At 37.2% G+C, this 16,716-nt stretch overlaps 1 protein-coding gene across 1 annotated transcript in view; it reads right to left on the minus strand.

Moving 5' to 3' along the window:
• Positions 1-787: 787 nt before the first annotated feature.
• Positions 788-16,716, minus strand: part of LOC130904225 (collagen alpha-1(IV) chain) — an 89,975-nt gene continuing 74,046 nt past the window's right edge. The window contains exons 2-17 of the mRNA XM_057816867.1: positions 7,838-8,038; positions 7,673-7,717; positions 7,329-7,613; positions 7,018-7,269; positions 6,140-6,923; positions 5,600-6,083; positions 5,412-5,527; positions 4,757-5,344; positions 3,854-4,663; positions 3,421-3,795; positions 2,958-3,368; positions 2,613-2,897; positions 2,349-2,526; positions 2,147-2,261; positions 1,776-2,089; positions 788-1,721 (exon numbers count right to left, since the gene is read on the minus strand). Of these exons, the coding sequence (XP_057672850.1) occupies positions 1,127-1,721; positions 1,776-2,089; positions 2,147-2,261; positions 2,349-2,526; positions 2,613-2,897; positions 2,958-3,368; positions 3,421-3,795; positions 3,854-4,663; positions 4,757-5,344; positions 5,412-5,527; positions 5,600-6,083; positions 6,140-6,923; positions 7,018-7,269; positions 7,329-7,613; positions 7,673-7,717; positions 7,838-8,038 (5,838 nt within the window). The 3' untranslated portion in view covers positions 788-1,126. The remainder of the gene's footprint in view (positions 1,722-1,775; positions 2,090-2,146; positions 2,262-2,348; positions 2,527-2,612; positions 2,898-2,957; positions 3,369-3,420; positions 3,796-3,853; positions 4,664-4,756; positions 5,345-5,411; positions 5,528-5,599; positions 6,084-6,139; positions 6,924-7,017; positions 7,270-7,328; positions 7,614-7,672; positions 7,718-7,837; positions 8,039-16,716) is intronic.

The raw sequence follows: 16,716 nt of genomic DNA on the forward strand, positions 1-16,716 counted from the left end.
TCTCGAAATTCCAGTGCTGTTTTAGTAGGTTCTAGAGTGCACAACTTTAGAAACTCACATTTACAAAAGAATATGCTTCAGGTAAGTAAGTGGTTGTCTCAACCATAGATAATTCACTCAAACTGTTCACGTTATATATGTTAAAAATCAATTATGACGCCAATATAAATCATGGATAAATCACTCAAAACTCTCTCGAATGTACCATGCTGGTCAGAAAGGTTCTAGAAGGCGAAACTTATATCTTCAAAAGCACACGTTTCAAGAAAATAAATGTGACGTTGACTAAATCATAGATAAATCACTTAAAATGCCCTAGAACGTTCTGTACTGTTTGGCGTGTCTAAAAGGCGTGTCTTAAGCAGGCCTTTTAGGCAAGTAAATGCGTTGTCTAACCATAGACAAATCTATCGAATGTCCTGTGCGGAAAAGCGAAACTTTCGTAAATAATACCTACAAAAGCACCCACTCTAAAAGGTTTTAGGAGGCGAAACTTTTAGATTTTATATCTACAAAAGGCCATTTCTGAGCTTTAGCTACATGTATATTGTAAAATTTCTTTTATAATATATATACTGATCAATTTTTTTATTGTTCATCTAAAATGAATAAGAAAACTAAATCTTGGACGAAAGTTTTTGTTTTTAGTTAAATAGTTAAGATTTTTTTGTGAATTAGCTCCGCGCCGTTGCCTAAATTTAGAAATATTCTATTTTGTAACGATAACAGATAATTAGAAAACTGAAAAGTTCTGTATTTAGAAGTTACGAATCGATAAAAAAATTAGTTATTATTAATTAAGAAATATCGTTTATTTGTTTAATTTATTACAATTTATTTTTGGCAGTGCTTAAAACCTACGATTGATACACAGATGAATCACATCAAGTTATTTTTGATAAGCTTAATTATTTTAATTTTAATTAAGACTATGGCACCAAAATAAAACGTTGGCTATATATTTACCATCAAGCTTCGCTTGGAAAAAGATTCTTTACATTTTTACATTTTCTTTTTCCCGAAAAATCCATTAGTGTTATGGGATAGAAAATTCATACTTAAAATATTTATACTGTACATTAATTACATTAATTTAACAAAAAAAAAATATGGCACGTTAGAGTGTTCAGTGAGTTATTCGATTATGTACTCTGTTATTGTTTGGTCTTCTTCTTCTGATTGGACGCGTCCTTCTGGTTCCGGTATTAAGCTGTTTGTAAGTCGGATTTGAAGTCGATTGTTCGGAATCTCTACTCGGGCTAATGAACGGAGGTGGAGGATTATTTGGTCGGTATACAGTTGGTCTATAAGACCGTCCTTGAGATGATGTGCGAGATGTTGCCGATGATTGTGGTAATCCTGATGATCCATATGAACCACCTGCTGATGATCCATACGATCCTCCTGATGATGTTCCATACGATCCTCCTGATGATGTTCCATATGAACTTCCTCCCGAAGATCCATATGAACCTCCCGAAGATCCATATGAACCTCTTCCCGATGATCCATATGAATCTCCCGCGGATGATCCGTACGAACCTCTGGATGATGCTCCGTACGATCCTCCTGTAGCTGCTGCGGCTGACGGTCCCGAAGACGTTCTATAAGATGAACCAGAAGAACCGTAAGCAGATGAACCTGGTGATACGCCATAACGTGTCGATCCCGAGGAACTGTCGTATGAAGATCCATAGGATGATGAACCAGTGTATGATGGTCTGGAATGATAAAAATGTTGAGTTGGGAAGCTGAATATAACGTACTATACTTACCTGTTGTAAGGTCTATTTATCTCACTAGGTACTTCAGGTACTGGTACTGGATTTCTTTCTATTTTTCTTCTAATACATACAGAACATCTACTAACTTTTTGAGTAAGAGAACCCGCTTTTAGGGTTTCCGGTCTTGGTTTGCGGAACATAGCGTAGTCTTCTATAGTAGCAAGCCAATAAGAAACGGCGGTTGTGTAATAGTTGCATGTTCCGTGACCGTGACATTCGACAAATGGTTTTGGTCGGAATTCTTCTAGACAAGACCCAGGAGATACTAGAGATTGACCGGAGCCTTCTGCTCCTGCATCAGTATGCTGAAAATTGAGGAGAAATTCAATAGAGAAAAATTGAATCTCTTAGTGAAAACTTACCATGAGGAAACTGTATCCAATCCATAGTTGATCCCATCCTTGAGGACATAGTGGTACTTCCACCGTTTGACTGTGAACTGCAATTACTCTCGTTGGTGCTTCGCATACAGAACATCTTAAAATAAAAACAAAAAAGGTTAGGTACGGATTTCGACAACTAAATCGAGATTTATTTTTCGTTGAGGATCTGAAATTAAATTACCTTGAAATATATCTCTGTACGTTTTGGGCAGCAATATTTGTCATTGTCATCGGAACTGGTTCCGTAGTTGATAACCAATAACTGTATTCATTACTTTGAGCATAATCGCATACATCATTGATGTTACAGAATAAGAATGGCATTGTGTTGAATTTTCTCAAACAACTTCCGGGAGCACCTAAACATATAAAATAAAAAATAATCGCTTAGCTAATAATACCGTAAGAATATAAGGTAAAAATAGTAAAATATTGTTAAACTTACCCAAATCTTGTCCGTGTGATCTTTCATTACCCATTATGTGTAATAAAGAATAACCGTCCCACATTTTTACTGTATTTGATGGACAAACTGGTATTTGCTCCGATTGAGAATGCCTCGTGAAATGGAATCCTCTACTTCTAGGAGCAAAATATTGCGGAGCTGGTACTCCCCTTTCACCTTTTGGTCCTGGAAAACCCTTAGCACCAGTACGGCCTCTAAAACCTGGCGATCCACGTGCACCTTTAGGCCCATTTAATCCGGGAATACCAGCAAGTCCAATATCACCTGTGATAAAAAATGTATTTTAATATAATTCTTAAATTTCGGTATATTTTCGAAACATACCCATTTCTCCTTTTTGGCCTCGCGCTCCAGGGAACCCTGTTTTTCCTGGAAAACCTTTTAAACCGGGTACTCCATCAAATCCTGGTAAACCAATATCACCCGGTTCACCTGGTAGTGCATCTGGAGCCCAATCACCTACGTCTCCTTTGGACCCTTTAAGACCAGGAAAACCATCCACACCATCTAATCCAAATAAACCTCTTACTCCCTTAAGACCTTGAGGACCTCGAGGGCCTGGTAAACCGTCTAATCCTGGTTCACCACGTTCTCCTTTGGTTCCATTAAATCCTTGTAAACCTCTATAACCAACATCCCCCGTTTCTCCTTTTGCACTATAAGCCGAATATCCTTGGTCCCCAACAAAACCTTTAGGACCAGCACGGCCCATTCTTCCTTGAATACCTGGTTCACCTGTAATAACGAATAGTTGTAAAAGTAATCGTTAATTAAAATAATGATTTACCTCTTGGGCCAGGTTGTCCTGGGAATCCAGGAAAACCGTCATCTCCTTGTTCTCCCTTGAAACCAGTTAATGATATTCCTGGTTTACCAGCTCTTCCCATAGGTCCGTCAGGCCCAAATTCTCCGGGAGCTCCTTTTTGCCCTGGGAACCCTGGTCGTCCAGGAAGTCCATCAAAGCCATCTTGACCTGGTTCACCTCGTTCAGGATTTTGTCCTGGTATTCCTGGTGGTCCAGGTAGTCCTACATCCCCTCTAGCGCCGGGCATTCCTGGATATCCGAAATCACCTGGTAATCCAGCAAATCCACTAGCACCTAATTCCCCTTTTAAGCCAATCAATCCAGGAAAACCGATATCTCCTTGTATTCCTTTTAAACCTATAAATATTTGTGTTCTTATAGAAATCTGGATAATGGGTATCAATTATTTTTTTACCTTGAATACCAGTCATACCATAGTCTCCAATATCCCCTTTTTCTGCAAATCCAATTGGTGCAATACCAGCAAGACCCCTGTTTCCTTTTAGACCTTTAGCGCCGGTAGCTCCTATCGCTCCACGATATCCTTCATCACCAGGCATACCTGGTCTTCCTATTAGACCGGGTTCACCATCCATTCCTCTTTCTCCTTTTGTTCCATTGAATCCCATACGTCCGATATCACCTCTACTGCCCTTGAAGCCGGGTATCCCGTTTAGACCTGGTATTCCTGGTTGACCAATTGTTCCTTTGTCGCCCATAAATCCTTTATAACCAACGTCTCCGTGTTCTCCTTGTTCACCTTTAATTCCAATAAATCCATTACGTCCATCTTTACCTGGCTCACCACGCTCGCCTTTTTGACCTATTGGACCTACTACATCTCTTCCGTCATCTCCTGCTAATCCTTTCAAACCCGGTAATCCCGGACGTCCACTAAATCCTTGAGGTCCAGGTAAACCTGGCTCTCCAGCATCTCCCTTTTCTCCACTTTGTGAAGATTCTCCTTCCTCTCCGTCCCAGCCTGGCAAACCTTGATCTCCTCTGCCTCCTTTTAATCCAGCTTCTCCCTTAAAACCCTGTAGTCCTTGATATCCGATATCTCCCCGTTCTCCTTTCCTGCCATAATAACCGGGCAGTCCTTTGGGACCAGGTAATCCATTTAGACCTGGAAAGCCCATATCACCCCTCTCGCCGGATAGACCCGGAACCCCCATTAATCCATCTGAACCTCTGTGACCAGGGTATCCAACAGGACCTTCATCTCCTAAAATTCCACCATTTTTTAATTGATTTGATTCGCAAATTCAGTTATGAATAAACAAAAGCTAAATTCCCGAATTATAAATATTTATCTCACCTGGGAATCCTCGGAATCCTTGAAGTCCTGGTTCACCCTTTGCTCCAGGTAATCCTACTGGTCCTGTAATACCGTCTTCTCCTTTTGGTCCAATATCTCCGAATTGTCCGGGTAATCCAGGTAATCCATCAGCACCATACCTTCCTGGTGGTCCTGTGATTGATGCGCCTTTTTGTCCTTTAGCTCCAGCAAAGCCGGTAGCGCCGCTATATCCTGGAGATCCTTTGGCTCCTTTATCTCCTTTAAGTCCAGGTCTTCCTGAAAGTCCAGGACGTCCGTCTGGTCCAAAATCTCCTGTTTGTCCTTTAACACCTTTCAATCCTTTGATTCCCATAACACCATTCAAAATTGCTAAACCGTAATCTCCTCGATCTCCTTTTGGTCCGCGAATACCAGGAAGACCATCTATTCCTGGTTTACCATCTGGACCGGATGGTCCTCTGAATCCTTGATCTCCTCGAATGCCAGGATATCCTTTAAGACCTTGTGGTCCGTCGAATGAAATTCCCTGTTCTCCGGTTAAACCTTGTAGTCCCGGTAAACCAGGTGATCCCCGGAATCCTTTCGGTCCAACCAAACCATCATAACCTGAAATCATTTAAGAATACGTATTTTTATTCTAGAAGGCGATGAAAAACTCAATTTCGATAAATACCTGGTTCTCCTATATCGCCTTTAGATCCTCTGTCTCCTCGCTTATCTTCATATAGTCCTAATACATCTCCCTCCATACCTCTAGGTCCAGGTGCTCCAGGTTCTCCTTTCGTTCCCCTAAATAAAACAATGTCATTTTTAGAATAGAAATTGGAACAAACAAATAATACAGGTGGAGTTTTTACTTACTTAATTCCTTTTAAACCAGGCGATCCCATAACATCTTCTTTTGTAGCTGACGTTGGTTCACCTTTCATTCCCGGAGTTCCGTTTAGACCAGGCAAACCATCTTTTCCAGGTATTCCTGGTTCACCATCATCACCAAATTGACCTTTGAGACCTACAAATCCTTCATCACCCATCGGACCCTTTGGACCAGGAAGCCCTTCAAGTCCCATCAATCCAGGAAAACCAGCATCTCCTGTTTCTGCTTCGTCGGCTAATATTAAGTTACCGGGAGGGTAAGTGAGTATCCCTGGGTTACCTGGAGGTCCTGGTACACCTTCCATACCGTCTGTTCCAGGTGTTCCATCTAACCCAGGCTCTCCTGCCGGTCCCGGTAATCCATCAGGGCCAGGAGGTCCACGCGGTCCTGGCAATCCTTGGTATCCAATTGTTCCAGGGCGACCAAAACGACCAGCCTCTCCTTTATCCCCTTTATTCCCCCTTAAACCTTTATAACAGACAAAAATATGTTGAAATTGTTCACTTATATATGGAAGAACTTACCAGGACGGCAAACTCCACAGTCATCTCCACGCCTTCCCTTTAATCCTGGAAATCCATCCATACCATGAAAACCCGGGTCTCCCGCAATACCAGGAGGTCCACGTGAACCTGATTCTCCTGGGGGCCCTCTTATAGGACTTCCTGCACCAGGGAATCCCTTGAGACCAGCATCACCAGTATCACCTCTGTCGCCAGGAGGTCCGTCAAAACCATCTAGACCCGGAAGCCCCGCAGGACCCGGGGGTCCAAATACTGTTTCACCAGGAAATCCTTTTTGTCCCATTATACCGACAATTCCTGGTTCACCTGGTGGTCCAGGGTTACCAGGTCTACCGGGTAAACCGTCTTCACCACGTTCTCCTTTAATACTAAGTCCTTTTATACCTGGCACACCAGGCCTTCCTTGGGGGCCTGGCTTTCCCGGCTCTCCCATCGGGCCAGGCATACCCGGTAATCCGGGTATTCCTGACATACCAATTTCTCCCATGGGCCCATCGGGTCCTTGTCTACCTCGGGGTCCCGGCTTAGCTGGCTCGTCGAGGAATGGATTATAGACACCTGGGGGACCTTCCTTTCCTTGAGGACCTGGGCTACCTGGTCTTCCTGATTCACCAATTCCTCCTTTATCTCCATCTAAACCATCTTGACCTGCGTATCCGGGTGCACCTTTATCTCCCTTTTCTCCAGCAGGTCCCTCAGGTCCTGGTGGACCTTGCTTTCCGTAAAAACCGTCTATACCTTGATCTCCTCTGAAACCCGATTCTCCTTTACGTCCAGGAATACCCTGTTTGAATTTGAAAGGATTAAATCTTCTTATGTATCAATAATATTTAACTTATATGGAGTAAAATTATTTTATAAATTATTATTTCACTCACAGGCTGTCCACGTTCTCCTATGTATCCTTTTCTTCCCCATTCTCCCATTTCTCCTTTCTGTCCTTTGTCTCCGGGCTCTCCTTTTAAATTGAGGGTGGTAGGTACAACTGACCAATCTCCTTTAGCGAATCCATCTCCTTTTTCCCCTTTTTGGCCTTGATCACCATCCATACCACGTTGTCCAGGTAAACCGGGTTTGTTGTCACCTGCATCTCCTTGTACCCCTTTTGGTCCCGCTTCCCCACCAATACCCTAATCAAAAGAAATCGATGGTACAGTATAACATACAATTTTCAAGTAGATATTCTTACAGAAACTCCAGGTGGACCTCTGTAACCAGTAGGACCTCTAGGTCCTTGTAGACCATCTATACCTTGGATTCCATCAATACCGCTAATACCCATTTCTCCTTTTACTCCTATGGAATTTCCACCTCCGTCACCAGCTTCTCCAACTGGACCTTGAGGACCTTCAGGACCTGGAGAACCACGTGGTCCTGGACGCCCTGGAGTACCAGCAACACCGTGCGCACCGTCAGCACCGTCGTAACCGTCAATACCTGGTGGTCCTCGAACTCCCGGTTCACCTGGTTCACCCTAGGAACATATATTAGAATAGTTATTGGGTTTAAGTTAATACTCTAAACAATACTTACAGCTCGACCGGGTATTCCTTGTATTCCTTGTAGTCCTTCATCTCCCTGAAACGAAGATGAAACTTGTAAACGTTAACGTGGGATAAGAGTAGAAGAATAATTCTTGTCATTAATAGATAATTGATAGGGTGCAAAATTAGATATAAATATAATGTATAAACTTACTCTAGGTCCTTTATCACCTACAGGTCCATATTCACCATCCGATCCTTTTTCTCCTTTCGGCCCGGGATTTCCCGGAAAACCTACATCGCCGTAATCACCTGGTCTAGCTGGTATACCCGGAAGTCCTTCAAGTCCTGGTGCCCCCTTTATGCCTGCACAATTACATTTCCATCCCTTGTACGGATTGGGACATCCCCCGCACTGTAAACAAAAAAAAAATTATATTTAAAGTGTCAAGTAGTGAGCTGGGATGGGATCAGTAGATCCCGGTTGCTAGAAGCTGTTAATTTTCCAACTTTGAAGGAATAATTTACTTAAAAAGATGTTTTGAGTGGAACTCCTGCTGCTGCATTGGTATAAAAAGATACGCGTCATCCTCAATCATTCGTAAGCACAAAATTCTCTAGGTCAATAGGGTTTAGATAAACTACACTATGTACTAAGCACTAAACTACTCGCTATTCACTAAAATTATGCACTTAATCAAATTCACTGTTTACTTTTTACTATTTCAATTAGTTTACTAAAACGTACAATTATTTACTGATTTCCTCGCCATCCGCCAAACTTTAGACTGTATCAACATAATGGTACAGGACTGGCTTCACGATCTACGTGGTTAGACGAGTTCGTGATGATACGTTTTTTAATAATTCAGAGCTTTCAGCCTCCGGCGTTTTTTCACGGTTATTTTTGTTTGCTATTATTGTTATTTCATCGGTTACATTTAAGGGTTTCAAAAAAATAAAATTATATACAGGGAATACGAGTGGACAAATAAATTTAATTGTATTAAATGTTTAATTTTATATTAGAGAATATTGTATGAATAAAAAAATTTTTATGGAACATTAACAGTGTTAATAAACAGTGTTTATTGCAATAATAATGTCTCACAGAGCAGCGGGTCAATGACTTAGTCGAAGTGATTATGAAAAAGAAAAAACCAAAGTATAATACGATTGGATGAACCTGTTAAATATGCGTTGTTTCGAGTTAATTATTCGATTGTAAAAGGTACAGAGTGTCTCAATAAGAATGACGCCCTCGGTAATATATCAGAAACGGTTTGTACGAGGGTTTTCTGAAAAGTTTCCGATCTAAAAAACATCAATTTCAGTTTTCAACAACAAATACGTTTTAGCTGGGCTTTGCTTCGGTTTAAGGTTGCAGAGGTTAAAATTCTCCTTGAGCAAGAAACTTGCAGTGATAAATGCGGTAGAAAGTGAAAGATATGTGTGCTAGAAGTACGAAATTTCGTCGATTTTGTGTCTCATTGATGATGTAGTAAAGTAGAATTTCTCAATATTTCTATTTCAATGATTCAATTTCAACGATATCCAAAAAATAATGTAGCTAATCCAAATGGTAAATCAAGAAACTTTTAAAGATTCTAAAGAAATATTTTGTTCTAATTTATGATTAATTTCAAGAAAAATATGCGTGTGGATCTCAAAATAGGTCAAATTATATAACAAGGACTTCTCGATTTGATAATATTATACAATGATTTGCGTGTTATCTATTAACTTTTTATTACTTGTTTTTATCAGTAATTACAACATTTAAGGACATAAATTACTCGTGTTTGACCATGATCGATAATTTTTGTCCATAAATTCAGTATTCAAACTAAATACTTACGAGGTGTGGTTATAAAATAACAAAACTGAAGCTGTAAAACCTGTTATCTATAATTATGGATTACTTATATAATATTAACAAGTTATGACAGTTTTAACGCTTGTCAATTTAAGAATATTGACAATTCGATGAAATAGTAACGTCAAAAATTAAATAGTCTGGGAGCTTGTTGCGTTGTATTTTGAATTAAATCGACCTATATGAAATGAATGAGTTTTATTTGGATGTTGCTTTTTAGGAATTTTTTTATTTGATTTTGTGTGATAAGTGGTTTCAGGATTGCTAATTTTTATTTGTATGAAAATATTGAAAGACTCCGTTAAAAATTAAAAGAGTATGGTTAATTTTAACACCAACTATCGAAGAGTTTTCTCGACAAACAAATACTAAAAATTGATTCAATACCAAAACAACTACCTGGTACTCAGCTCGTAGAAATCCTCGAGAATTCTGAGAAGAAAACTTTTTAATGTTAATGGTAGTGGTCAATTTTTATTGACGATAATGCGAGACCATAAAGAACTGCCGGTGGTCTTAGAGAAAATAAAAATTTAAGGTTTAATTCCACCCAGGTCGCTTAATCTTAATCCCATACCAATATGGTATTTATAAAGAAATTGCGGGATAGGTAAACGGCTTTAGAGGCTTCTGCAGGCGTTGTCACCGTTTCCATACCTCTTATAAAATAAAGTTAAGAGCTGGTGCAGATTAGAAAGTATAAATCCCAGATTTCCGCACTATTGCATGTTGTATTACAGAAAAGTTTATAGGGTAACATAAAGATGGAGTTACTAGTATTAAATTCATATAATTTTCAAGATACGTGTATAAATTTGACAGCTGTCATACTATTAGTTTGTGATATATAAGTTTCGAGTGAAGCAGCTTGTGTTAGTTTAAAAAAATGGTTACAAAGAAATTTTTTAATGAAATTTTGGTTTTTCGTGAAAACACTTGGCCTCTGGAAAGTCAAACACTGGGCCATCGACGAAAGCATCAATGAAGTTAACGAAAGAATTGCGGATAATCGTAAATGGTTTTGCGAAAGTTCTGTTTAGAGTAGTATCTGCTTCTTCGTTATCAATATTAAAACAAAACAATGGACTGAAAAGGGGGAAAATCAGCTCCATAGAAGGCAAGGATTATTCTATCAATATCAACGACGAACTTTTTGCGACGTTTCAGCGAGGAAATGCTATCTTATTAGCCATATTTAGCTCACCCGGACTCTTTTCTGTTCTCATACATACATAGATACAAAATTACCTCGTTGGTCGAAGAGTTCGAAGTGTTTGCAGGTGCTCAATACGAATTTTTGCGTTAATATGTGACAATTGATGAAACATGGCACGATCATTACACTTACAAGCCCAATTGACATTCAGCTGAGTGATGAGCTGACTCCACAGCGTGGAAAGACACAAACAGGCCAAATTTAAGTAATATTTTAAGTTTTTCATCAGTATATAGAATATTTTTTAAGTTTTTTCTTCTTCTTCATTGTACGTTAGGATTTAGTCCCGTGTTTGCATCCATAGTTGCCTAGTTGCAGCTGGGATGATGAAGACCAGTTTTCATCTTGTAGGTTGTCGTCCTGGTGGTCGGTTTTTCTTTCTTTGCAATCTTTGCCTGTCATCTCCACGTGGTCTCTCCATTCCCTTCTCCTATTCCTCGCCCATTTCACTACATCCTGGATGTCACATATCTCCCTTATTTCATCATTTCTGGTTATGGTGTTCTCTGTTCTGGTCTCTACTGGTCTCACACAGGTCTTGTATATTTTGACTTTGCTCCTGGTAGTGATATATTTATCTCTCAGGTACTCTGATATTAATGACGCCTCCGTTGTTTGTTAGGTTAGCTCCTATATATTTGAATGACATGGTCTACACTCTGATCGTATATTGCGAGTTTACATCTTCTCGATTCTCTGGATACCGTTCGCTGTTTATTCAACTCTATACAGTTAGTTATCTCAGTCTTCTGAGATGATCACTGCGTCATCAGCATAACATACTACAGTACAACCTCGTTGTACTGTAGTTATCAAGGATCTATGTTAAGGATAGGTTAATATAGAGGTAGGTATGTACATATGCGTCAGAAGTATTGGTTCAATAAAATACAGAAATTTAAATAATTATTTTTATTTATTCGCATTGCACACGTTACATAAAACTAAAACAACAATTAAAGGTTTAGTCTATTCAAAAAAGTCTGCGATTTTCTTTTGTTTTAAACTATTTACAGTTTCTAAATCGATTTGATTTTCAATTCCGCTCTATAAATGATCGTACAGTCTTTGAAACTCTTTTTGATTCGTTCATTGATACGTTCGTAGATGAAGTTTGTGGTTCGTCGTTAAAATCGTCGTTTTTATCACTTTCAATGCAGTTGCTTACTTTCTTTGTTACTTTGTCAACGTCCCTGCTGTGACTACTTCATCATAGCAAGTAAGTAATCTTCCTCTTTAATGATTTCTTGAGGTTCTGAAGAAAAACCACAGATTCTAAAGCAAGGGATGCTACGTTTCGGCAAGCTTTGTCCACCATCCTCATTTCTTGAAGAACATTAATAGAAGAAATCGTATTTTGCTCCATATTAGCTATCATCATTTTTCTAACAACTTCTTTTCTGTGTAATGTTTGAAGGTTTAAGTTGTGATGTTGTGTTTGGTGAAAGAAATTGTATCTTGACCATTATGATGCTGAGGTTGTCTCCTTGCCTGATACCGATCGTCACAGGTCTTCTATTGTTCAGTTTATTTTCCATTCTGATATATATGTGTAATTATCGGTGTTCAAGTCTTCGATTATTTTATTACATCTATTAAATCTATTGATTCGTATTTTTTGTTACTGTAGAAAGACAACTTTTTGAGCACAAAATACTATGAAATTGATTGAAAAATCTCCTGTGCGAAAACCTGTTTAAAGTCATTAATTTTTGATTAAGGTTAATATGCAAAATCATCGATTTCATTGCACTTGTCTACTTGCCTTATATAGTAATGAGGTCAGAGATAAGTTATTATATATTCACGAGAAACTACCAAATATTGTTCATAATTTCTTATACATGATTTAATAAACGACATTGTCATCCTGAGAGAATGATAAATATATTTATCGTAATGAAATTTAAGACATCACGTTCTGGGTGTGTTGCGATTAACTTTTTCAATGAAAAAGCTGCTGTAACGTGAAGAATTAGGTTTACAATAAATTTTTTTTTCAACTCCACACATTTAGTCCAACGACAAATAAAATGTGGGACGAAAAAAGTATTAATTAGATTTTAGTCTCGAAAGTAAGTTATCATATCTGAAAATTCCTTCATGAATAGGAACCAAAACTTAAAGCAGTCGTGGTAACAAGGAAATTATATGTATTTGAAGAGTAAGACACATTAAGACGACTGCACAGCGTTTGTTTAATTGTTTTAATATTGAAGATTTGACGCTTGAAGATCGGTCGTTTACTATTAAAAGCAGATACCCACGAATCATTCCTGGGAACGGAGCACTTTTAAGATAATATTTACGTTAATTTTCATCGGTTTATATTAATTAACTGTTAAAATTATTTTTTCCTTTTACATTTATGTGAATGTAATCTCGTTTCGCCAGAATCTGTCTTTAAGTTGATATTCGATGTCGAAAAATTGTTACAAGAGGCGGTATAATAGACGCATATTGGCAAAGAAGCTTCAAAATGTGGGATTTATTCTTTACCTGAACTTTTTATGCCCGTTCGAGTGATAAAGTCTTGAGGTTTTAGCTGTCATTAACCTATTATCGATGTTTTCACTGTATCCGTTCTTTTTCTACTTCATACATTTGTCGTTATGATTTTCCCTTTCTCATTCTCATTCCTGTGCTACTTGTACTAGCCAATTCTTTTTTTATCTTCTTTTCCACGTGACCTATACTCCTTTTGGCATAGATTCTTAGACTTGTTTATACACCTGGATATCGATAGAGTCTTTTTTGTTTAAAAGAGTAATTATGTAGCCTATTTCTTGAAAGCAAACATTAATATCTTTTGACATCGTTTTTTGCCCTATATATGCCCTCTGACATCGATTTTTCGCCCCGTATATACTCCTTTTGGCATAGATTCTTAGACTTGTTTATACACCTGGATATCGATAGAGTCTTTTTTGTTTAAAAGAGTAATTATCTAGCCTATTTCTTGAAAGCAAACAGTAAAGTTTTTTGACATCGTTTTTTGCCCTATATATGCCCTCTGACATCGATTTTTCGCCCCTTATTCCTTCCATTTTTCTTTATTGTTCTCTCTCTGCTTCACTTTGAGTCTTTTCGTTCATTATCTAGGAGTTGTCTACCTCCATTTTTCATCTATTCCTCGTCCCTTTATGATTAGATCTTTCTAGCATTTTTTGATATTTACTTCCATTCTCACTCCAAGCATTACGCAAATTGACGAAAAAGTTTCAAACAGACGGCTCACTAGCGAAATCTGATTTCTTGTGACTGAGGACTTCGTGATGTCTACCCAAGATCAAGTTAACAGCAATAATAACTACAATAAGCATGTGATTAAGGACTCAAACACTAAGGAAGTGTACAGCATCATCTACCAGGAACCTGGTGAACAAGTTGGGTCCTCTAAATAGCTACGTACCTACAAGTACCAGCTGCAGAAGGTGCTCGATGACACTTTTAGACTCTAAGATTTGTCAATTATTACCGATTGAGTAGTTCTCGTTGACGGAGCCATACCAAACACAATATTTTAGACGAAAATCAGGAGAAACTGGATCTTGCAATTGAGATTAAACATATGTGGGCGACATCTTCAAGGCTGTAATATCTTTAGATAATGATAATAATGTGTAGAATTTTTCTTCTTAGATGAAATATAAATATTAGAATTGCAATAAAACTACTAATTAATCGAAACTAATCGACTACAGAAATATTTTAACACAGTTTTTTCCTACAAAAATTATATTTAATGTACCGAATTATTAGTATGATACGAGAATAACGTAACTAAAAATAATTTAACAGTTATTTGGAATTGTTTATGTCTAATCTGTTTAATTTCAATATAAGTTATAAATTAGGGTTTCTAAAAGTGCGAGATTCGCACCTTAGGGGGCGCCATAATTCTACGTGTCTTCCAGCACATCAGAACGGAACAATTACTTCAACAGACAGGAAGAAAATTTGAATTATATTCAATTTGATATTATTAAATAAAAATTAAATGAAAGTTTGTTGTATACTGTCAAATAAATGACTTACACGAAGAAGTATTTTGTATTTAAAGCAGAAAATCCACCCTCGCAAATGCAGGATATTGAAAATGGTGATAGTACACAAAATAGTCCAGTCAAATTAGGTGAATATCTCGGAAAATCGACATACACTGTATATTACCAAATAAAAACTTTTATCTTGGCATCCTAAAACTATTCTCAAAAGTCACATATAATTGGATGATCGCAAGTTTTGAAGTCAGGAGTCAGAGGTCACAAAAATCGATTTTTTTTTACGTTTTTGCAAATATCTCGTTTTCTATAAGTTTTACGCACATGGTATCGCTTTTCAATATTGTAGAGAATTCAATTTTCTTCAGATTTTCTATTCAACATTTTTTTATATCTTAATGTGTTTTCGAGATAGAGGGCGCGTGAAACTCGCGGTCAGAGAATTATCTGAGGTCAACTGATAGTTCGATCAAAAACTCATAATATTAAGGTTATAATTTATTGCTAATTGTATAATTATCATTTTTCATTAACTTTTAGATTGAATTCATTACTTCTTAGTTACTTATCTATTTTTAATTGTCAATTTATTTAATAACGTGTCATTTTACAGATTTATTATTGTCAAAATTAATAAAAAGTTCGAGAACAAGTTCTAATTTCAATTCTCTTCTTTTTCTTCATCATCATCGTCGTCATCGTTTCTTTGCTGCAGAATTTCAAGTTCCTCTTTGCCACTTATTTCTTTCTTTTCTTATGTTTGGTTGCATACCTTAATTTTTATGTTTTCGCCTATTTTTTTCGTTCTATCTCCTGTGAAACGATTACCAGGTATTGAAATGTGGTTGATTTATCTATTCCTTGTCATTTCATTGTTGAATTTTCCTCTTTTTTTTTGATCTACTACCATACATTTATCTTTATCCACGTGCTTGCTTCTTTTTCAATTTTCTTCAATATATCTGCTACTATTAGTATATAGTTTGCATAATCCACCTATTTTCACCGGTTCTACATTCCTTTTTCTATGTTCTTTTTCGTTGTTTTCATCTTCTACTCTATCAATGTTTCTTGCTTCACCCTCATTTCCATCCTAAACCATAACTGAGTTTAGTCTTAAAGTTCGGTTAAATTAAAGCAATCTGTTGAAAAATAGTGACAAATACCAAACGGACATAGCTTGAAACCAAGCTCAAATCTATTTATTTTGGCAAATAATCTAAAAAGAGAATCGAAATTTTTTGTTCAAAGGGTTTTCATGAACAAATCGTAGAAGGGTTTCTTGGAAGAGCTCGGATAAAACATCTTGTATTAGCTTTAATTTTTAAGGACCCACTTCTCTATAGTTCTAGCGTCCAGCTCTAAAATTTGGTTCAACTGAAGCGATCTGTTGAAAAATAGTGACAAATACCAACCGGGGATAGCTTGAAACCAAGCGCAAATCTGTTTATTTTTGGAAAATAATCTAAAAAAAGAGAATCGAAACCGTTTGTTTAAGGGTTCATGAGGAAAACCTCAGAAGGGTTAAAACATCTTGTGTAAAGAATCTAATCTATAGCTTTAGAGTTTAACTCTAACTTTTTAAAGTAAATAAAGTATTTTTTTCTTCTTATATGAAACCAGGTAATAAATCTTATTAACTAGATCATTGTCGTAATGTGTTTTAATAACGCATTTTTGAAAGAGCTCGGATAAAACATCTTGTATTAGCTTTAATTTTTGAGAATCCACTTCTCTATAGTTCTAGCGTCCAGCTCTAAAATTTGGTTCAACTGAAGCGATCTGTTGAAAAATAGTGACAAATACCAACCGGAGATAGCTTGAAACCTGACGCAAATCTGTTTTATTTTCTTGGAAAATAATCTAAAAAGAAAATTGAAATAATCTACTCTATAGCTCTAGAGTCTAGCTCTAACTTTTTATAAAAGTATAGTATAAAGTATTTTTTTCTTCTTATATGAAACCAGGTAATAAATCTTATTAACTAGATCATTGTC

Source organism: Diorhabda carinulata, chromosome 2, assembly GCF_026250575.1.
Source record: "Diorhabda carinulata isolate Delta chromosome 2, icDioCari1.1, whole genome shotgun sequence".
In the NCBI taxonomy this organism is placed as follows: Eukaryota; Metazoa; Arthropoda; class Insecta; order Coleoptera; family Chrysomelidae; genus Diorhabda; species Diorhabda carinulata.